General features: G+C 42.8%; 1 protein-coding gene across 1 annotated transcript in view; it reads left to right on the top strand.

The window, feature by feature from the left end:
- The window catches only part of ZNF407 (zinc finger protein 407), a 651,163-nt gene that overhangs the window by 439,148 nt on the left and 187,605 nt on the right, over window positions 1-24,410 (top strand). The window contains exon 8 of the mRNA XM_040353884.1: window positions 14,670-14,790. Within this exon, the coding sequence (XP_040209818.1) occupies window positions 14,670-14,790 (121 nt within the window). The remainder of the gene's footprint in view (window positions 1-14,669; window positions 14,791-24,410) is intronic.

Below are 24,410 nucleotides of genomic sequence, written 5' to 3'. Positions count from 1 at the left end.
ACATAAGCAGGAAACATGCTGAGTATGATGCTTTTCTGTGTCTGTTGTTTACATGTTTGGACAACTGATGATACCTGGACAGATATGCTTTGAAGTATTGCAATTTTTAGAAGGAAGTGTATAAAGAGAGGTTTATTAAATGAAAATCTAAGCTTTTTAAAATTGCGTCAAATGAATTTGAATCATTCAGATCTTTCTGTGTAAGTTCCGTCGTGCTTGGGATTGCAGAAATCTAATATGAAGACAAAATTCAGGTACTTTGTCCAGCTGCATTTAAAAATTCAAATTGTGGCAATGCATTGCTGTGCATTACCACATGCACGGTAATGTGCAAGATGTTGTGTGTTATGGAAAGGCAGTCTGTTCTGTTGGATTTCATTTGGAATAAGCTTAAACGCATTTTTTTTTAAAGGGCACCACAACCCACAGAAAGTTTACATCTGTGAATTCTGGTGAACTGAAACAATTGTGCATTGTGGTGTGCCAGGTGTGTGCACTGTGGTATACTGAAAAAATGTATGTTTTGCCACTCTGTGCCGGCCATTCTAAATTAATGGCACTGCAGTGTAGAGAGAGTTGTGCCTTGGGTGTTGCAGTAATGTATGTTGACATGCACATTTTATTGTGCATTGTTGCAGCAAAAGTGTGAATGGACCATGTTAACATAACGAGCTGCCATGTTAAGAAAAACAAAAGAGTTGTTAAAATAACACATATTCCAAGCATCAGGTGCCAAATTAGACGAAAGCTCTGCATGGAAAGATGCTGCCAAAGACTGCTTCTATGGTACAAGAGAGTGTTTAGAAAATCGATCCCTTTGCCCACTTAGGGCAAAATTACAGGTTCTTTAGAAAGCCAGCCCCATTACTGACACTCACCTTTACCCTACACTCCCACTGCTCAGCTTGCCTGTTGGCGCCTGTTACTTTATAGGAGAGTATGTGATCTCATCCCCTCATTACCAGGATTCTCTACATTAAGCAAAATAAAGGGAATCAAGGCTTAATCCAGAAAAAACACAAAGAATTGTGTGCGGGGAGACGAGGCAAAAAGTAGTGTTAATGGGATACATTCTATTGACTTAAAGGGGTTGTAAGGGTAAATGTTTTTTCACCTTAATGCATTCTATGCATTAAGGTGAAAAAACATCCCAGTATTGGCGCCGATTACTTACCTGACCCCTCAAACAGTGAACGAGCAGGCTTCTTTGCCATCTTCCCGACTCATTCACTGGTTGATTGAAAGCAGCGCAGCCATTGGCTTGTGCTGCTGTCAATCACATCCAATCACACAGTGCGCCAGGGGGCACGGCCAAGTGATACAGTGAGCTGCTATGGCCGCCGGCTGTATCACGGGAGCACGCCCGCAAGCACTTAACACCATGCGAGCTTGCATAAAGGTGTTGAGTCCTTGCGGGGGGAGCCGAGACAGTCGCCGAGGGACCCCAGAAGACCAGGTTCGAGGCCACTCTGTGCAAAACGAGCTGCACAGTGGAGGTGAGTATAACGTGTTTGTTATTTAAAAAAAAAAAAAATCTTTAGTGATCCTTTAATGAAAATGTTAAAACTGAAAATTTGGTTCTAAAAACGGTAATGGCTGAGCGCAAAATAAATACAGATTTCGAACAAAGACGCTATACAGACAAATTGTATGTTCGATCGATGTAATGTAAATAATTTAGGTTACAAATTGACAAGCGGTAAGAGGTCTGTCATTGCATATGTGTGCTAATTGTACAAGCATCATGCACTTGTTACATATCATCCAAAGCAAATGCTGTGTGTGTTCTTTAAAAGTTGGGAAATATCATCTCATTTTGAAATAAATATAACACAATAATTTTAGTACTGCCTAAACTTTTTTTTTTTTTTTTTGTATCATTTTTTGCTTGGTAGAGACAGACAAGCTCTCTGTTTCCTCCGTTGTGTGAATTAAAAGCAGCCTTTTCAACTCTGTTCCTATCATAGAAGCACCTAGTCAGTTCATCACTCATTTGAAGATTGCTTTGTACTTCATAGGCTACACAGTCTTGACAGCTTCAAGAGACATCATGACATATAGTAGTATTTTGTTCAATCAACAGCATAGCCACCTCCAATTATAGTAGAGATGATTGACAAATAGCTACCAAACGGAACTTCTGAATTATGTGACTGTCTTCTGTGTGAAGGATATCTGTGGCATAAATGACTAGATTTTTTTTTTTTTTTTTACTAAACCTGACAAGTAGCATTCATTAATTATAGGGAAAGTAATAAGAGAGGATGCATCAGAAAGATTTTACATTGCCAGTTTAACAAGCAGTACTCAATATCAAGACAAAAGTAGGAAGACATTGTGGGAGTGTCTTTTTCTGTCATTACAGTCAAATCATGCATACAGGTAGTATTTTTATATCGCTATGTAATAACTCTAACTATCATGAGATATTGGTTGCTCATTCAATTACTAGCATGCTATATGTATCTCAGTGCAACAATGTTGACTTAATGGCAAGTTTATTAAAAGACCACAATGTTTTTGTAGTTGTGGGCCCTTTCTTATGTTCCTTATGAGTTCTCTGTTGGATCACTGTGCCCATTTCTTGTGATTCTTGAGGGGATTCTGTAGGCGAGACCTTCTGCCAGTGGTTCCGAAAAAAAGATTGTGCGTGTGTAGGCCCAACAGGAAGATGAGCATAGAAGATAAGAGTTGCAGGTGACACTGAAGGTGCAATGAGATACACAAGAGGAGATCCAGGAAAGAGCAGAGTCAGAGGCCAAGGGAGTGAAGTTAGAGGAGGAGCTAGTGGTCATCTCTATCAAAGGCAGCAGAAAGGTCTGAGTAGTTGAGGTGTAAAATTGTGGGTGATTTAATGATAAAATGACAGTCACAGTTTTGAATGGAAGGTGAGATGTGAGTTAGTGTTTATAAGCCTGTTTTATGCTATTGTCAGTTTAGTTTTTTCAATTTAAAACCCTAGGTCATCTTCTGCTTTGATCAACTAGATTGACATTTGCTATACAAGGGTAAATGCATGATGTCCTCACTTATAGAAGTACTCCGTGTAAGCATCCCATTAAATGGCAGCAGTTTGAAAAGGATTTTGTAACTTTTGTTCCTTTGATAAAAGGGACTATAGGGATTCAAGATCATGCTCTATCCATCTACAGTATCTCACAAAAGTGAGTACACCCCTCATTTTTTTTAAATATTTTTATTTTTATTTTCATGTGACAACACTGAAGAAATTATACTTGGCTACAATGTAAAGTAGTGGCCAGTATGAGAGAGTGAGAGCAATAATACCAAATTTAACACACCTGCTCCCCATTCACACCTGAGACCTTGTAACACTAACAAGTCACATGACACCGGGAGGGGAAATGGCTAATTGGGCCCAATTTGGACATTTTCACTTAGGGGTGTAGTCCCTTTTGTTGTCAGTGGTTAGACCTTAATGGCTGTGTGTTGAGTTATTTTGAGGGGGTCAGCAAATTTACACTGTTACACAAGCTGTACACTCACTACTTTACATTGTAGCAAAGTGTCATCACATGAAAAGATATAATACAATATTTACAAAAATGTGAGGGGTGTACTCACTTTTGTGAGATAATGTATATGACCTAGGGGCACGTGCATCCTTTTAAAAAGCTATAGATTGTCTGATTTTTAAAACTAATAATCTGGACGGCTCCCAAGACTGCCAAAGGTCTAATTTTCACTGATCAGTGCAGTGTTCAATTTTATTATTGGTGAGGTTTTTTTTATTGTGCAGATCAGAACTGGTAGAATGACGTTTCTACCTTGGTATAATATAAGTTGTAGAAGCTAATACAGCCATGGAAACAGAAGCAGACAATCTCTTTTTGGAAAATGAGACTTGTACAGTGAGGAAAAAAACTGATTCCCTGCAGATTCTGTATATTTTCCCACTTACAAAAAAAATTAAGGGTTTATATCCTAGCTTTATTTTAAATGATAGTGAAAGAATATTAACCAAAAATCCAGAAAAACACATGATACAAATGTTATAAATTGAGTGGCTCAAGAAGAAGCACAGTAAGGTCATGGAGTGGAATTTATAAAGGGAGCTGAAACTTTGAGTTGCCAAGTGACAGCCAAGAAACCTTAAGGTTTTAGAGAAGACCTGTAAAGAAGAGTGGATAAAAATTCCCCCCTGAGATGTGTGCAAACTTGGTAACCAACTATAAGAAATGTCTTATCTCTGTGTTTGCCAGCGAGGGTTTCTCCAAGTACTAAGTCATGTTTTGCTTAAGGATCAAATACTTATTTTATTCACCAAACACCAACTCAATTAATAAGATATGTATCATGTGTTTTTTTTTCTGGATTTTTGGTTGATATTTTGTGTGTCTCATTTAAAATACACCTATGATTAAAATTATAGACCCCTCATTTATTTGTAAGTGGGCAAACTTACAAAATCGGCAGGGTATCAAATAAGTATTTTCCCCACTGTATATGCTTAGTTTTGTACCATCTTACATCTCAATCTCAACAAATGTTTGAGGAGCCATGTACAATTGAGTACCCCTTAATGAACGGAGTCAACCCACAAAACAATACATACAGTATATATGGGCGATGCACTTTAATGAAAATAAATTCGGGAACGTCCTTTGAACAAAGTACATTTTTACGCAGTCACATTTAGTCAATCTGAAAATGTATCTGATATCTAATGATATATGTAAATGATAGATTCTTCATAGCCACATTTTAAATCAAGGATGGAAAATGAACTAGATGATTATTGTCATGTCAGTGTAAAGTCTGTACTGCCGCTGGAAGTAAGAATAGGGATATTAAAACGATCAGCTACAGATGAGAGACTTTCCAGCTTTATTTCAATAATGTTCCCTATTAATACTAATTACACACTGCCCATTTGAAGTCCGGGAGTAAGCTCAGAGGCGGAGAAAGAGGAGAGGAAATGATCACAAATCTGTGAAGCCATCAATGAACAAGTGCTGCAGTTAATACAGTGAAATAAAATAACTGCTTCAAGCTTTAGACCATTATTTTAGTTTTGGAAGGGAAAGATTTGTGTATTGCCTGCCAATAAAAATAAACTTCCAGTACACAAGCCCTGTTAAAATAATTGAGTTGATTTATGGACACAGGTCTAAACCTTATTTGCAAGACTATCATAATCCAAAAAAAGTGACTTCCCTCTGACACGTACAATTATTATTATATCATACTTCCCAACTTTCTCAGATGGGAATGAGGGACATCTATCAGCAAAAGTATGCAGGCATAGGACACACCCCTTGCCACACCCCCTTAAAGGAGAATTGTACAAAAAATAAAACCCACAAGTGCTTTTTTTACCACTACTATTCCTTTATATTGGCTTTTGGAATTTACAAATGCAGCAATTTAGAAATCAGATGAAAAGTTTACCACTGGGAAACACTTTTTGATAGATAAAAAGTGCATTTTATATACAACTATATGGATCAGACCAAAATGAGGGACAAATGAGGAGAATGAGGGACAGAGGGACATTGCTCCAAATCAGGGACAGTCCCTCGAAATCAGGGACAGTTGGGACCTATGTTATATAGGTTTTATATAGTGCCAGCAGTGTGCAGCACTTTACAATATAAGCGATGGGAAGGTGATATAAAAAAGTAATAGCTCTGGGGGATGAGCTTATTGAGGCAGAGAGGGTAGGGGATAACTTGAGATACTGGGGTAAGGAGTTCCAAAGGATGAATCCGGTCCTGGAGAAGTCCTGCAGAGGAGTGGAAACAAGTGATGCGGGAAAAGGATTCCTTGGAAGGAACAGAGTGGATGATTTTGGCAATATATGTTGAGATTAGGTTGGTGAGTAACTGGGGGCAGTGTTGTGGGTGGCTTTGTATGTTATAGTTAGTATTTTGAATTGTATATGTTGCATCAGTGGAAGGCAATGGAGGGATTGGCAGAGTGGAGCAGCATCAACAGATCAGTTAGTAAAGTAGATGAGTCTAGCAGCAGCATTCATGATAGGCTGGAGGGGGGATAGTCTGTGTTTAGCAAGGCCTAGGAAGAGTATGAAGAGACTTATTGTCGTGAAAGTGGGGGATAACACAAATGAATACATTGTTTTGAGGTACCACTAGTTAAAAAGGGGCACATTTTGGGAATGTTGTTGAGGTTAAGGTGGCGAGATTTGATCAGTGATTGTATGTGGGGCCTAAAGGAGAGGTCAGAGTCTCGGATTACACCTAGCAGCCTAGAATTCCTGAAGGAAACAATGGCTGTGCTCTTGATATTGATGGCAAATTCAGAAGTGGAGGATCTGGGAGGAGGAACTATTACAAGTTCAGTTTTAGACAGATTGAGTTTGTGGAAGTGTTGTGACATTTATACTGATAATGCCACTTGGTAAATTAGTGATCCATGGGGAGATGGAAGGTGTACGAGAGCAGAGTGATGGGTCTTAAGTTGTTTAAACAGGTAGGGGTTCAGTAAAGATTTATTAAGTATGAGGTAACCAGTATATGTTTGAGAGGGGAGGGAAAGGTGAAAGTGGAGTGATAGATTCTGGTTCTGCATGAAAAAAAAAATATGGATAGAGTAAGGGAGGGTTTTGACACCTGTCGGTTTATTTTTTGCCACCTGTGCCCCATTGGAGAGATTTGCCTTCACTTTCTGTCCCATAGCCAAAACAGGAAGTGAGAGGAAATCCCTGCAAATGAAATCCCTTCAGGACCTCCAGGCCACCAGAAATGGTGTCCCCATTGGAAGACATCCCTTCTATTACTTTTCTTGGGACGACCCAAAAATTGTAAATTTCTGTCACTTTCAATACTATTGATAGAAAGATCCAACCTATTTGTCTTTTCTTTATCGTACATCACGGGACACAGAGCGGCATTCATTACTATATGGGTTATATGGAGTACCTTCAGGTGTAGACACTGGCAATCTCAAACAGGAAATGCCCCTCCCTATATAACCCCCTCCCATAGGAGGAGTACCTCAGTTTTTACGCCAGTGTCTTAGGTGTTAGTCATGGTTTAGCTTGCCTCCGCATCCTTGGGATTAGGTGAGCTACCGGTTCTGTCCAAAAAAGCCTCAGCGCTAAAGTGGTCAGTAACCGGACCCCAAACCCTTGGGGTATAGCCCATAATGCTTTTCTTTTTAGAGAGCTGGACCCTGGGCCCAGAACTTAGAAACCTTTGGGTACCTAAAGTTTTCTGTTGCCAGGGTGCTATATGGGCCCAGGACAGTGGATCCTTCATAGGAACCCAGGGCCTGAAGGTCTAGACATCCCCACGGAGATGGGGGAAGATTGGGCCTCTTGCTTGGCAAAGTCCTGCGGCATGGAGCAGGTAAGTGAGGGGAAAACTTGCGGAACTTGGTTCTTAGCAGGTTTTTTTCTGGGGGGTCACAGGGGACATGCCTAAAGTTATGCACTGCATCTGGCAAACTAGTCACATATCATAAAGATAGGATGGCTCTCTATGTATTATTCCCCATAAGATGTGACCTCCCTTGTAGTGTTGGAAAAGCATTGAGTGGGGCCTGTGTTATATAAAAATATATGTGTGTGTCAGAGAGCTTTGCTTACCTGCAGGCCTCCAGGCGATGCTCCATTCAGTCTTCCTCCTCAGAGCCTGCAAGCAGGCAAAACGCTGACCTCCTCATGGTTCCAGGCTGCAGGCTGCAGTTTGCTGGAACAGAGAGGTCCCTTCCTCCCAAAATCCCCCCCCCCTCCCCCTGTCGGGAGGGGCATTTCCTGTTTGAGGTTGCTGGGGGGGAAGGGCGGGTCAGTGGCTTAAAGGAAGGGGCGGCCCTTCCTTGTTTGTTCCATCAATACTTTGGAACTGAGGAGAAAGACCAGAGCGGCAGCACGGGGCGCCGAGGACACACAGTGGCCAGAAAGGATATTGCAGTCTTCAGAGGACTGTTTTGTCAAGCCTAGAAATAGGCTGTTTCTTTTCCATCTCATAGTTTTTCTTTGCAATACTACTCAGGGGGACAGAATGTTTTTTCTTTCCTGGATTTGAAACAAGAACGAAAAAAAAAAAAAAAAAAGTCATCTAGGGGAGAGGAAGCATTTTTTTTATCCCCCAAACAGGTGTTTGGACAATTAACTTTTATAGTTCCAAATACCAATAGGTAGCAGGTGTACCTCGGTATTGTACCATGGTATGCCGCTGTTTTCCCTACAGGGAGCCTTGGGGCCATCAGGATCTGGGGCTGGAGCTGACGCGGGTCAGTCCAACCCTAAGATGGTCACGGAGGAGGTATTACTCACCTCTTTAAAAGAGATGCAGAAAAGCATGGGAAAAATGATATCCGCAGCTATGCGGGGCAGTAAGCGGAATAGATCTCCGTCGCCCGAGCGCGGACCCTCAGAAGAGGAGGTCCTTTCCTCAGGGGAATTGGACGACCTCTTGGACACGGACCAAGTAGGTTCAGGGATCGAAGACCCGGATACAGAGGAGTCTGGGGCAGTCTCCCTGAGGGAGAGCTGGTGGATTCAAGGATTGTCGGACTTGGTCCATAGGACATTCAACTTGCCAGTACCAGATCTCCAGGTATCGACGGTTTCAGCTTTGGGCTCACTGAGGGCGCCTCAAAGCAATGCTGTGTTTCCGATCCATCCTCTATTAGAGGGAATTTTGTTCCAAGATTGGAACAAGCCAGATAAGATCTTCTTACCACCTAAAAGGTTCTCTGTCCTATATCCTATGGAAGAAAATTTTTCCAAAAGATGGGCTACTCCTGCAGTGGACGCAGCCATCTCATGTGTTAACAGATCGTTAACATGCCCTGTAGAAAACATACAGGTGTTCAAGGATCCAGTTGATAAGCGCTTGGAAGCACTACTTAAGAACTCCTTCACTACTGCAGGGGCAGTAGTACAGCCAGCTGTGGCTGCGATTGGGGTCGCTCAAGCATTATCGGATCAATTTAAGCAGATGCTTAAACTTATTCCGGCCCAGCAGGCAGAAAAATTTTCGGATGTCCCTAAGGCCATATGTTTTACGGTAGACGCAATCAAGGATTCTATCCAGCAAGCGTCACGTTTATCGTTATCCCTTATCCATATGAGAAGACTCTTATGGTTAAAGAGCTGGGAGGCCGAGCCCCCATGCAAGAAGCTCCTGGTAGGGTTTCCCTTCTATGGAGGACGACTCTTCGGAGAAGACCTAGATAAATACATTCAGACCATTTCAAACGGCAAAAGTACTCTCTTGCCAACTAAGAAGAAGTTTCAGGGGCCTGCGTTTAAACGACAGTATTCCCCTGGGCAGGGGCCCTCTAATGCCAAGCAGTATCGACGGCCTCCTGCAAAAGCAAACTTCGGCTTCAACAGCAGATCACAAGGACAGGCTGTTAGAGGCAAAAGGCAGTGGTTTCGCAAACCAGCAAAACCAGCCCCCAAGCCAACCTTATGAAGGGGCGCCCCCACCCACGAAGGTGGGGGGAAGGCTGCGACTCTTTTCAGAGATTTGGGAAGCCAGCATTCCCGACGAGTGGGTACGGTCTTCCGTGGCCACAGGCTACAAATTAGATTTCCTAAGGTTTCCTCCTCCTCATTTCCAGAAGTCGAGGATTCCAAACGATCCGGAAAAGGGAGCCGCATTAAGATCGGCATTAGATCATCTACTTTCCCAGGAAGTAATAGTAGAGGTACCAGTCCTGGAACAGGGGCTGGGTTTCTACTCCAACCTATTCATCATCCCAAAATCCAATGGAGATGTCAGGCCAATTTTGGACCTAAAGATGGTAAATGCATATCTAAAGATCCGCTCATTTCGGATGGAATCCGTGCGGTCAGCAGCTGCCACACTCCAGAAGGACGACTTCATGGCGTCCATAGACATAAAGGATGCCTACCTTCATGTTCCAATTTATCAGCCACATCAAAGATATCTACGCTTCATGGTGGCTTCGCGTCACTTCCAATTCGTGGCGCTTCCCTTCGGGTTGGCTACGGCCCCCCGGGTGTTCACGAAGGTCCTAGCTCCAATCCTAGCCAAACTAAGGATCCAAGGGGTCACGATCCTAGCATACCTGGACGACCTCCTAGTCATAGATCACTCGTCTCCCGGCTTGGAGCGAGCAGTGGCCCTCACGGTCCAATACCTCGAGAGGTTCGGCTGGGTCCTAAATCGAGAAAAGTCAGCTTTCCAGCCCACAAAGCAGTTGGAATATCTCGGCATGAGATTAGACACAGAACAACAAGGAGTGTTCCTACCTCTGAGGAAGGTAAAAGCCATCAAGGAATTAATCCTACTGGTTCTAAGCAAGAAAGAACCGACTATTCGCCTATGTATGAGGTTACTAGGCAAGATGGTGGCCACATTCGAGGCGGTACCATACGCCCAGAGCCACACTCGCATCCTACAGGCAGCCATCCTGTCAGCATGGAGCAGAAGGCCACAGGCCTTGGATATCCCGTTGCCGCTCTCATCAAGAGTCCGACAAAGTCTGTGTTGGTGGTTAGACCCTCAGTATCTACTGAAGGGGAGGTCTTTCAGCCCAGTGGCTTGGAAGATAGTGACCACAGACGCCAGCCTGACGGGCTGGGGAGCAATTTTGGATGGTTGCACTCGCCAAGGTACTTGGGCAAAGCCAGAGAAGCAGTTGCCCATCAACATCTTGGAGCTCAGAGCTGCTCGACTAGCCCTCAGGGCTTGGACGTCAAAATTGCAGGGGTTCCCGGTGAGAATTCAATCAGACAATGCCACGGCCGTGGCACACATAAATCACCAAGGGGGAACCAGGAGTCAAGCCGCTCAGAGAGAGGTGAGCTTGATTCTTCTATGGGCAGAGGCTCATGTGCCCTGCATATCGGCAATATTCATTCCAGGAGTGGACAACTTTCAGGCGGACTTCTTAAGCCGCCAGACTCTATGGCCGGGGGAATGGTCTCTGCATCCACTAGTCTTTCAAGCACTCTGCCAAAGATGGGGAGTGCCGGACGTGGATATCATGGCATCGAGACTCAACAAGAAACTAGACAGGTTCATGTCCCGCTCAAGGGATCCGATGGCCTGCGGAACCGATGCGTTGGTTTGCCCTTGGCATCAGTTCAAACTTCTTTATGCGTTTCCCCCGCTCCAGTTACTACCCCGCCTGCTGCGCAGGATCCGGGTGGAGCACATACCAGTCATCCTGGTAGCTCCAGCATGGCCCAGAAGGGCATGGTACTCACTAATCTTAAGGATGGTAGTGGGAGACCCGTGGACTCTTCCTCTACGGCCAGACCTGCTATCGCAAGGTCCGATCCTCCACCCTGCCTTACGGCATCTAAATTTGACGGCCTGGAAGCTGAATCCCTGATTCTCAGGGGTAGAGGTCTGTCTCAGAAAGTAATCTCTACCCTAATCAGAGCCAGGAAACCGGTCTCTAGGGTGATTTATTACAGGGTCTGGAAGGCCTATGTAGGCTGGTGTGAGTCCAAGCGATGGCTTTCTCGCACATTTACCATCGATAGAGTATTAAGTTTTCTCCAGCTAGGAGTGGATAAAGGATTGGCATTAAGCACAATCAAAGGACAGATTTCTGCTCTGTCAGTGTGGTTTCAGCGGCCGCTGGCCACCCACTCGCTGGTTAAGACCTTCCTTCAAGGGGTCTTACGTATTAGACCTCCAGTTAAATCCCCGCTTTGTCCGTGGGATTTAAATCTTGTTCTGTCAAGTTTACAGAAACAACCGTTTGAGCCGTTGGCTGATATTCCTTTGGTTCTACTGACAAGGAAGTTAGTATTTTTGGTTGCCATAGTTTCCGCAAGAAGAGTTTCGGAGCTGGCAGCCTTATCCTGTAAGGAACCATATCTTGTTTTTCATAAGGACAGGGTCGTTCTCCGCCCTCATCCTTCCTTCCTTCCGAAGGTCATATCCAGTTTTCATTTGAACCAGGATTTGGTATTACCATCCTTCTTCCCTAAACCTACTTCCAGAAAGGAAGGGTTGCTGCATACCTTGGATATTGTCAGGGCCATGAAGGCCTATCTTAAAGCTACAAAGAAGATCCGGAAGACAGATGTGCTGTTCATTCTACCGGATGGGCCCAAGAAGGGGCAGGCAGCTGCAAAGTCCACCATTTCTAGGTGGATTAAGCAATTAATCACTCAGGCCTACGGCTTGAAAGGGTTGCCTCCTCCAGTATCATTAAAGGCTCATTCTACTAGAGCCATGGGCGCCTCCTGGGCAGCACACCACCAGATCTCTATGGCTCAAGTTTGCAAGGCGGCAACCTGGTCTTCTGTCCACACGTTTACAAGATTCTACAAGTTGGACGTAAGAAGGAATACTGATACTGCCTTCGGGCAGGCAGTGCTGCAGGCTGCAGTTTGAGACCCTCGGATTCCGGGGGCTCCTCTTGTTCGAGTTAAATTTAAAAATTTTATTTTTCTCAACTAAGTTGGATTTATTATGATTTGAGTATATCTCTAAATTAAATCCTTTTGTCTTGGAGATGTTCTCCCTCCCCTCATTGTAAGCATTGCTTTGGGACATCCCATATAGTAATGAATGCCGCTCTGTGTCCCGTGATGTACGATAAAGAAAAAGAGATTTTTAATACAGCTTACCTGTAAAATCTTTTTCTTGGAGTACATCACGGGACACAGAGCTCCCACCCCTCTTTTTTGAGGACCATTTTGGGAGGCATACTGCTTGCTACAAAACTGAGGTACTCCTCCTATGGGAGGGGGTTATATAGGGAGGGGCATTTCCTGTTTGAGATTGCCAGTGTCTACACCTGAAGGTACTCCATATAACCCATATAGTAATGAATGCCGCTCTGTGTCCCGTGATGTACTCCAAGAAAAAGATTTTACAGGTAAGCTGTATTAAAAATCTCTTTTTTTATTTGGGGTGCAAACAGCAATAAAAACTGACAGCTGTTCTAATACATCTCCACTCTGTCTAAAACTAAAGAAAACATTTTGCCTTTACATAAGGTACTAGAGTAGAGAAAGTAGGGTAGTCAAGTTGAGAAGTCATCGAGAAAGCATGACACTGGTCTGAGATTTTAATAAATCACTGCAATCCTTGGGGAGACTGGAAAAAAAGAATGAATACATTGTGCTTCAAAAGAGTAGAGGGACAAAGAAGGAGGTTTGGGAAGAACCTGGAAGGCGCTTTTTTGGAAAAGAAGTCATCGAACCCTCATTCCTTTTCATCCACTGGGTCTGGGGGTATCCAGTGGAGGATACCATAGGAGAGGGCAGCTGAGAGTCAGAATCTTGAAGACAGGTTTCAATCATGAGAGGAGGTTGTTTCCAGAGCCAAGTTTGTTAGACTGAGTGGACATTCCCGTGGACACATAAGAAGACTTGTGGAAGCAGGGGAATTGAAGTAGGAGTTTGGGGATGATGGCTGCTACCATTGAAAGGAGGGTGTCGGTTCTTGGGGTGAGAGTTGGATGGTGGAGGGCCAGGGTTTGGGGCAATAGAAGTTAGGAGTCAACCTCAGAGGAAATTTTCGGGTGAGAGGTGAGTCAAAGGAAGTAGAGGAGACATTGCTGGAACTGGCAGCAGAGGAGCTGAAGGGAAGTGAAGGAGACTGCAAGGGAGCTGGCCATACCACTATCCAGTTTTGAATAGCCACTTTAGCCCAGGTTCACACTGATATGAGTTAGAAATCGTGCTGAACTCACACAATTTCAAACCGGCAATGCAGTCTGACTTCGGGTGCGATTTGACAGACATCTGTGCAGGTTCATGCACAGATGTCTATTCAAATCGCTCCTGAAAGTCTGAAAAAGTAGTACAGAAACTACTTTTGGGGATCTGTGCGGCACCGCACCAATTCGGACATTGCTATTGCTGGAAATAGCCGCCGATTTGTCATGCAATTTGATATGTTTTAGACCCACATTAATGCATTGGTCTAAGGATCTGGTGAGTCATAGCCTGAGAAGGGGGCATGGCGCACAGACACGGAGGAGCACTGTTTGATACAGCACTTTATATTTGCATGAAGTGTGTCGACCATTAAATAGGAATTTCAATCACATTGGTTAAGTACTTATTTAGGTCACTTACGAACTCTTATGCCGCGTACACACCATCACTTTATGTGATGAAAAAAAATGACGTTTTTAAAAACGTCACTTTAATTGACTGTGTGTGGGGGAAAACGTCGTTTTATGTCTTGTAAAAAACGACCAAAAAAAATTGAAGCATGCTTCAATTTTATGTGTCGTTTTTCAAAAGTGCACTTTTTACTTCACAGAAATTGACCGTGTGTAGCAAAAAACTTCGTTTTCTAAGACGTTTTTTCATCCACGCATGCCCAGAAGCTACTTATGAAGCAAGCTTCAATGGTAAAACGTGGTGGAACGTAACCTCACTTTGCAAGATCATTGTGAGAAAACGATGGTGTGTAGGCAACTTCGTCTTTGAAAATTGAAGTTTCAAAAACGTCATTTTTTACTTCACAGAAAGTGTCGTTTTTTTTCATCACATAAAGTGATGGTGTGTACGCGGCATTATGTTTAACACTGGTGGCACTATACTGGTATTGCACCAATTTTCTGCACATTTTTTGTTATTAATGTGATGCGTACAGACAGATATTGAAAACCTAGTGCTCATCCATTTTGGCAAATCTGAATTGTGTGTAACAGCCAATATAATGGACCACTTTTGTCTCCAGGTTATGGGTGTCGCTTATAATTATATTTAACTTCTTGCTTTTAAACAGGAGAGAAACCATTTAAATGTGATGAATGCAATTTTGCTTCTGCAACGCAATCCCACTTAACACGACACAAGCGAGTACATACTGGAGAAAAGCCATACATGTGTCCTTGGTGTGAATACAGGTAACTACATTTATTACTACCAGCTTAAGGAGATTTAGTGATTGTAGTGTTTGTCTATGTTGCTCACAATAGTATTTTTTCCCTCAGTAAGTAATTTATAACAGGATATGACTGACTAGTTTTAGTGAATAGTTGTGATGTTTATGGTTTTAAACAGTGGCAAAGCTAGCACATCTGGCACCCAGGGCCCCAGTCACATCTACACCCCCCAACACCCAGTCCAGGGCCTCCTCTGCACCCCCCCTAGTCCAGGGCCTTCTCTGCCCCCCCAGCCCAGGGCATTCTTTGCACCCCCCAGTCCTGGGCATCCTTTGCACCCCCCAGTCCAGGACCTCCTTTGCACCCCCTCCAGTCCAGGCCCTCCTATGCACCCCCTCCAGTCCAGGGCCTCCTATGCACCCCCCCTTGTCCAGGGCCTCCTATGCACCCCCCCTTGTCCAGGGCCTCCTATGCACCCCCCCCCCCTTGTCCAGGGCCTCCTCTGCACCCCCCCCTTGTCCAGGGCCTCCTCTGCACCCCCCCTAGTCCAGGGCCTCCTCTGCACCCCTCTAGTCCAGGGCCTTCTCTGCCCCCCCTCTAGTCCAGGGCCTCCTCTGTACCCCCCTCCCCTAGTTCAGGGCCTTCTTTGAAGCATCCGCTTCTCTGGGATGCCTCACATAGAAAATACATAGGCTGTTAGGGCACTTGGCAGAACTAGGAGGTAGACATTACAGCACTCTGCCGGGGGTGCTGCTCACACTGGGTGCCTCTGCCCTAGGGTGTCACTGCCATCCTCACTGTGGAATGCCTTTCTATAGGGTGGGCGGGAGGGGCAGAGTGATTCAGTGCTAGTGCACCTGTGCAGTCTCCCTCCTATTTGATTCTCCATTATTTGGCAAACTATGCAGAGGGCGCTGCCTGTCCATTGCACTTAATCAGGCGGCAGAGACACACTACAAGCAGCAGTTCCCAGTGCGGGTGGGGGCGGCAGCCCTCTAAATGCGTCACCCGGAGCAGCCCCCCCCTCCCTAGTTTTGGCCCTGGTTTTCAATGTTACTGTACTAAGGTATTGTTGCACCTAAAAGTCATCTATAAGTTATAGTTTAAAGAAGGCTTGTTTCTATATGCTCTATTAGTAAACAATATGTAGCAAACATATTATGTTTGACCATGAGGGTTGACAGCTTAATTTTGATTGCACTATACTTATCTGCAAGGAAGCAGTGGGCATGTATTGTAGCTCTCTGCTCCTGTATTTATACTTAATACAGTGTATATGATTACATTAAAAACAGTATCAGTTACTCTCAAAACTTAATGTATGGTATTTGCAGAATAGACCTAAACATGTATAGGTGTTTGCATTGCAGAAAGCATTGCTATCCCAGTGATGTAAGGGGGGCGTAACTTATAGTGGGACAGGTGGGCCAATATAACTAAATCTTTTGCTCCCCCTTGAGATCTGTCTGTGGGTAACTAAGTTTACTTCTTTCATTGAGAAGTGTTCTGCTTCATGACGTGGTAGTTGGCATTACTGAAACTGCATACTAAGTAAGTAAGGTACCCTGTATATATTATTTTGTTGAATGAATATCCTGTTTAGATTTCAAATATACAAAACAAAACTGTTCATTCCAAATAATTGTGATACTTGTTACAGCTTTTACCTTTCTCAACTGCGCACTTGAAATACGGTTTTAAAATCTAACCTTGCTTGTTTCTTGTAAATTGCTAAATCATAGTGTACTGTGTATGGTCATCTTCAGGTCCCTTTCACATGGGCCTTCTGATTAGGTTCAACTGTCAGATTTGAGGCAGACTTGATCGGACCCCCCAGTTTCCTCTATGGAGTGGTGGATGTCAGTGGACACATCTCTGTTGTTACCCACCGCAATCCGATCCTGTCTGTCAAAAACAGACGGATAGTGATCCTTTTCCCCATTCATCTATCAGATCGTATGGAAACGGATAGGCGGTCCGTTTCCATCCCGTTGCCGCACAGTGACAGATAAGGATGAGCTCCGGCGTGTTCGCACGGCCCACGTGCAGAGCCGCCAGGAAGTCGGCACTGCGCTGAGCTAATCACAGGCAATGAAACATTGTCCCGCTGCAGAGATCGGGAAATGTCTCACTGTGATCAGCACAGTGCCGATTTCCTGGCGGGCTCTACACGTGGACTGTGCGAACACGCCGGAGCTCATCCTTATCTGTTCCTTGCCTGCTCACCACGGATCAGCGGAGAGGTCCCCTGCTGAGCAAGCAGATTTTGCTAAGGGGAGGCGCCTGTGTCAAAGGAGCCTCAGTTTGGCTAGAAGTGTTGGCCTGCTTACATCTTTTACTTTCTTTGTGACAGTTTTTCAGCAGTCACTAACTAATGCTCCACATGACAGTGGGTGGTTGGGATGTTGGACATTTATTATGACCCACATTGACATTTTCTAACTCCATGGAACCCAGCTACACACAAAAAGGTCTACCCAGTAACAAACCAATGATATTTCAGAAACGTGTGCATGTTATCCAACCCTGGGATAGGATGAGTTGGGCACTTCAAAACCAAACATATTCTTAACCACTTGGCAACTGGGCTCTTAAACCCCCTTAATAACCAGACCAATTTTCAGCTTTCGGTGCTCTCACATTTAAATGACAATTACTCAGTCATACAACATTGTACCCAAATTAAATTGTCATCCTTTTTTCACACAAATAGAGCTTTCTTTTGGTGGTATTTAATCATTGTTGTTTTTTTTTATTGTGTGCGCAATAAGAGAAAAAAGACTGAAAATTCTGTAAAAAAAATGATTTTTTTCTTGTTTTTTGTTATAAAATTTAGCAAATTTGTATTTGTTCTTCATAAATTTTGGCCAAAATATATACTGCTACATATCTTTGGTAAAAATAAGTACAAATTGGTGTATATCATTTGGTCTTTGTGAAAGTTAGAGAGTCCACAAGCTATGGTGCCAATATCTGAAAATGTATCACATCTGATGTACTGACGGCCTATCTCATTTCTTGAGACCCTAACATGCCAGAAAAGTACAAATACCCCCCAAATGACCCCTTTTTGGAAAGAAGACATTCCAAGGTATTTAGAAAGAGGCATGGTGAGTTTTTTGAAGTTGTAATTTCTTCCCACAATTCTTTGCAAAATCGAGATTTTTTTTTTCTTTTTCTTTTTCTTTCACAACATTTTCATATTAGCAGGTTATTTCTCACACACAGCATATGCATACCACAAATTACACCCCAAAACACCTTCTGCTATTCCTCCTGAGTATGGCGATACCACATGTGTGAGACTTTTACGCAGCGTGGCCACATACAGAGGCCCAACATGCAGGGAGCACCTTCAGGCTTTCTGGAGCACCCAGGCCAATTCTGACATTTCTCTCCTACATGTAAAAATCATCATTATTTGCTAGAAAATTGCATAGAACCCCAAAACATTATATATGTTTTTTTTTAGCAAAGACCTTAGAGAATACAATAGCATTTGTTGCAAGTTTTTATCTAGCACTATATTTGCACAGCAATTTTTCTAACGTGTTTTTTACAGTTTTGTGCTTTAAAGAAAACAAATCAGTAAAGTTAGCCCAATGTGTTTGCCTAATGTGAAAGATGACGTTAAGCCGAGTAAATAGATACATGTCACCCTTCAAAATTGCACACGCTTGTGGAATGGCCCAAACTTCGCTACTTAAAAATTCCCATAGGCGACGCTTTAAATATTTTTACTGGTTACATCTTTTTAGTTGCAGAGAAGGTCTAGGGCCAAAATTATTGCTCTCGCTCTAACGTTCGCAGAGATACCTCACATGTGTGGTTTGAACACCGTTTTCATATGTGGGCGGGACTTGCGTATGCTTCTGCATGCGAGCTCACGGGGACAGGGGCGCTTTAAAAAATATATATATTTTATTGTTCATTTTACTTTATTTTAGTTTGACATGTTTTTCTACAAAAAATAAAAAAAATTGATCACTTTTATTCCTATTACGAGGAATGTAAACATCCCTTGTAATAGGAATATGGCATGACAGGTCCTCTTTACAGTGAGATGTGGGGTCAATAAGACCCCACATCTCACCTGAAATATAAAAAAAAAAAAAAACAATCCTGGTTTTGATCATAGCGTTGTCGGTAGAAGCAGGAGGGGGGTGTATTGCAGAGTATTGCGCACAGTATTGCAGAGTATGCGCACAATATTGCAGAGTATTGCGCACAGTATGCCCAGAGTATTGCAGAGTATTGCGCGCAGTATGCCCAGAGTATTGTGCACAGTATGCCTAGAGTATTGCAGAGTATTGTGCATATTGTGCACAGTATGCCCAGAGTATTGCAGAGTATTGTGCACAGTATGCCCAGAGTATTGCAGAGTATTGTGCATATTGTGCACAGTATGCCCAGAGTATTGCAGAGTATTGTGCATATTGTGCACAGTATGCCCAGAGTATTGCAGAGTATTGTGCACAGTATGCCCATAGTATTGCAGAGTATTGGGCACAGTATGCCCAGAGTATTGCAGAGTATTGTGCATATTGTGCACAGTATGCCCAGAGTATTGCAGAGTATTGTGCACAGTATGCCCATAGTATTGCAGAGTATTGGGCACAGTATGCCCAGAGTATTGCAGAGTATTGCGCACAGTATGCCCAGAGTATTGCAGAGTATTGCGCACAGTATGCCCAGAGTATTGCAGAGTATTGCGCACAGTATGCCCGGAGTATTGCAGAGTATTGCGCACAGTATGCCCAGAGTATTGCAGAGTATTGCGCACAGTATGCCCAGAGTATTGCAGAGTATTGCACACAGTATGCCCGGAGTATTGCGCACAGTATGCCCAGAGTATTGCGCACAGTATGCCCAGAATATTGCAGAGTATTGCGCTCCTCTCACACTGTACTGATCGCTTTGTTTACAAGTGATGGCTCCGTCATTGGACGGAGCGATCAAGTGGTAAACCGCCGTTATCCCATGTGCACGTGATTCTGGTTTCATAACTGATCACATGCAGCTGCAGCTGCAGCATTGTGGCAGTTGCAGATTAAACAGAGGCCAAGATGGCAGCTTCTTTGGCTGAAAACAATAGGAGGGTTTACTTCCACTTTTAAGCAAGTGTTGCAAGGTTGTCAAGTGGTTAAAAAGGTAAAGATTTACATTTGCTAATTTAATGTACAGATGTTGACCATTTCTATAGAACAGACATTATAAAAATGTTATTAAATGCACACTTCTCCTTTTCATTATGTTTTTTTACAGTTTATAGACCAATGACTGGTAGTGCAAAAAGTAATATTATGTCTAGTTTTCTTTCTTTTATTTTTTTTCTAGTGCAAAGTAAATACTTGGTTAACAAACCACATCTTGTTGGGCTTTTATATTAGCCAGGCTTCAGGTTTGTGTGTTCATGTTGGCATATAAAAAAAACCTTATTCAATTTGCATATAAATATTTATGGCATTTCATCCATTCAGGATATGTGTATAAAGTATGTGGGCTTACTTTACAACTGCCTGTAGCCTTTTTCCTTACACTTGACTGCAGTCGTAAATATCTTGCACATTAAAAATCATGATCATTCGCCAAATCATTTATTACTGTTCAGAGAAGACCTAAGTGATATGATCACATCCTGATTGGCTAAATCACAAGCTCTAGAGAATCTGCACCTTTCAGCAAACCTAAATTAAGGTTATTATTTGAGTCTTGTGCCACAATTAAATTTAGGTGAGTTGTTTGCTTAAAGGGGAAGCATGCAATATTCTATAAAATACTGCATTCGTACACAGGATAAATTATTCTTTTTCCAAACTGCTAAGGGTTCTGTAGTCTATTGTATAAATTTAAAAATAGAGCCAACGCTTTTAACATCATATAACAAGATATCCACAGAATTTATCTTAACTATTCAGCACTTTCCTATATTGATGAATAAATGTATATTTTCCAATAAAACTATGTAGTAAAATGTGCAGTGTAAATTCATATATACTCTTTATGTAATATTTATTTATAGCTTCCTGTCTGTTGGAGCTGAGACCCATGAGCAAAAAGTCAGTCATTCATGTTGAGTCTAAGGCCTCGTACACACGGTTTGATTGTTGGACAACCGAGTGTCAGATTTTTGTCAAAAGCATGTGTGCAAAATTTTGTCCAGCATACTAACTGTCCTCAAATTGTCGTTTGACAAACACAAACGTAGTGACGTACTATGAGTGTATAAAGAGTATGTTAATTTCTTAAGCGCCACGCTTTGGGCCCCTTCCGCTAACTTTGTGTTAGTAGAAGTTTGGTGAGTGTTGATTCACGATTTTCAGATGGTACAAAACAAATGCCTTTTAAAATACGTTTGGCATAACTACATCAGTATCACCAGCACAGCAGCTTCATTATTATCCCATTAAAAAAGATGAGAATGTTGACATTTCATCAATTGCCACGTCACGAATGTTAATTCTAGATTACGAACAGTAGTTTACAAGACCAAACTCTTCCCAGTCGTTCCTTGATTCCGAGCATGCATGTTTGTACTTTCCACTTTTGTGTGATGGATTTCTGTACTGACCATCCAAAAATTAGACGTTGAGTTCACATCAGACAAAAATTTTATAGCCTGCACATCCAGCTTTTGTCTGATGTAAAAGTCAAATCGTCTGTCGAATGCACCGTACTAACAATTTGAAAATGATTCAAGAGCTTGTCTTCAGACTTTTCCCTTCTGATCTTTGTACAAGGCTTGGCCTTACCTTATACAATTTTCTTATTCAATTTCCTTTAGATTAAGGCCCCTTTCACACTGGGGCAGGACGTGCAGTGGTGGTATAGCGCCACTAACAATAGCGGCACTATACCGTCTGAATTGCGGCGGTATTTGGCCGCTAGCGGTGCGGTATTAACCCCCGCTAACAGCCAAAAAAGGGTTAATACTGCCCACAATGCGCCTCTGCAGAGGTGCATTGACGGCGGTATTACCACGGTGTCCCATTGGTTTCAATGGGAAGGATCAGTAAACACACCACTCCTCTCACCGCTCGAAAGATGCTGCTTGCAGGAGATTTTTTTTTCTTTCGCCAGCGCATCGCCTGAGTGTAAAAGCCCTCGGGCTTTCACATTGAGAATGCAGTGCAGGAGTTTTCCAGGCGGTATTTAGGCGCTATTTTTAGCGCTAAACCGCCTGAAAAACTTCTCAGTGTGAAAAGGGGCCTTAACTTCAACTATGTAGTGCTAGGGCCTGCCTGATTGCATACAAATTAAAAGTGTTTCGGTTTGGCCTCATATTATATGGTTTTAGAAAATCTAAAGGAAAATTGTATAATGCATGGCTAGTCTTCATTGTTCTCCCAAAAAAACAGGGTGATGAGATGGCACCAGAAACGTCTGCCTAGTAAATAGATATGCATGCTCAAACAATCTGTGTGTGTATATACTGAAAAAAAATGCTCTCTGAGAAAAACTAAAATAAGGCTAATAAGGGGCTGTTTTCTGGCACCGGAACAGATATGGGACAATCGAAGGAAATTTTAATATCTATCAGGAGTCCTAAAAACCATCCTAACTTATCCAAAATAATAATTTTTTTCTGAAATTTTGGGAAACTAAACCCATCCCTACTTTTAGTCTGAAGACATCACAGTCGGGGGAACACAGTTTGTTACCTAACTTTTTAGACTACTGTGTTCAGAGGAAAACTGGTGACTTCAGCTGAAGCCTGGCCCCAACAGATATATGGGCTGTGGAGCTCCAACTCCACATACCACTGAGAAACTTGTTTCTGATGAATATTTTAATGAGTATTAAGCTCTTTATAAGTGACATCATCACTGTGACGGTGGAAAAAATGTACAATCTCTTCAAGATTGCTAGATTAGTATGGGTTAATACAGAGATATACATTTATCTGCATTTTTCTTTATCACATTGTTCAATATTTTTACTAAATGTATTAAGTTATGTTATCTATGAGCAGTAGTGATATCAAATTATGTAAAAAAAAAAAAAAAAGATTTCTGAAAGTTGCTTTGGTTTACATAGCCAGCAAGCTCTTTTTATTATGTATTTTTTTTCCTCTTTTGTCTTAACAATGTCAACTTTTTTTTCACCTGTTCCTTTCCATCTGTCATTTCTCCTGCACGACTCCAGGACCTTGTCTGTCAGTGATATTCTCGGAAATATATAACACGTGCAGTAATGACAGACTGAAGTGTCTCAGTTCAACATACTGATCAAACCTCATGAGAACATGGATGGTCCTTGATTGGGAATAGCACAGCACAGTTTAATATGCTGTATTCCCATAGCAAAGCTACTTGAATAGTATGACTGTCTACCATTTATTTTAGCTAGGTACTTCACTAAATCAATTGGGGGAGATTTTCTAAAACTGGAGAGTGCAAAATTCGGTGCAGTTCAGCTTGGAAATCAATCCGTTTTTTTTGTCAAAGCTTAATTGAACAAGCTGCAGTTGGAAGCGGATTGGCTCCCATGCACAGATGCACCAGTTGTGCACTCTCAAGTTTCAGTAAATTGTTTTTCATCCAGTTGCACAGTGGTTCAAATAGCCTCATAAAATGTATCTATGTATTTAGTTTATATAATAACCTACAACTTGTCTTCACTAAATCCAAAGTCAAAATGTTTTGTTTTTTTTTGGATAGAGTGGAGAGCAGTTATTACCCCTGTCATATTATTTTCTGTCTTTGTTGGAGATTTCCTTATGCCTAGTTCCATTCCAGGCCTATACAACATAATATCTTGTTGGCTTAGAACAGGAGAGGACAAGCCCTGGATTATCCAATGTTCTTTTTTCCTCAGGCACGCTTAAGCCTAAACTGGTGGTTGCAGGATCAAAACCTGCAAAAGGGAAGATCCTTCTTCCCAGTATCTTGGAGAGTACTGACCACAGATGCCAGTCTCTCAGACTGGGGAGCAACCCTAGAGGGGCTCACAGCTATGGGGAAATGGTTAAGGACAGAACAGATCTTGTCCATCAACGTCCTGGAGTCACGGGCAGTACTGCCCTATCAGGGTTCAGTCCGACAATGCCACTGCAGTGGCCTATATAAACCACCAAGGCGGTACCAGGAGTCGTTCAGCTCTGAAGAAGGTGAACCACATACTAGCCTGGGCAGAGTGATATGTGCCGATTATATCAGCAGTCCTTAACCCGGGACTAGAGAACTGGAAAGCAGATTAGCTCAGCCATCAGCATATCTTCCTGGGGGAATGGTCTCTAAACCCAGGGGTGTTCCAGGAAATTTGCCAGCGTTGGGGATGGCCAGAGTTCAACCTATTGGCTTCCAGGTTCAACAACAAGCTACAGCAGTTTGTGTCCCGAACAAGGGATCCTCTGGCAATCTAAGCAGATGCTCTAGTAGTTCCATGGAGCCAGTACTCCCTGGTTTGTGCTTTTCCCTCAATCCCTCTCCTTCCACATTTGTTGCGCGAGATTTGGAGAAAGGGGGTTCCAGTCATTCTGGTGGCACCAGCCTGGCCAAGAAGGCCCTGGTTCCCTGAGATAGTAAGACTGACAATAGACGGGCCATGGACGCTTCCACGTCGCCCCGATCTACTCTCTCAAAGTCCTATATTCTACCACAATTTACAGTCTCTAAATTTGATGGAATGGCTATTGAAGC

Source organism: Rana temporaria, chromosome 5, assembly GCF_905171775.1.
Source record: "Rana temporaria chromosome 5, aRanTem1.1, whole genome shotgun sequence".
In the NCBI taxonomy this organism is placed as follows: Eukaryota; Metazoa; Chordata; class Amphibia; order Anura; family Ranidae; genus Rana; species Rana temporaria.
Note: the sequence above shows the minus strand (reverse complement) of the source record. Positions and strands in the feature narration are given on the sequence as shown.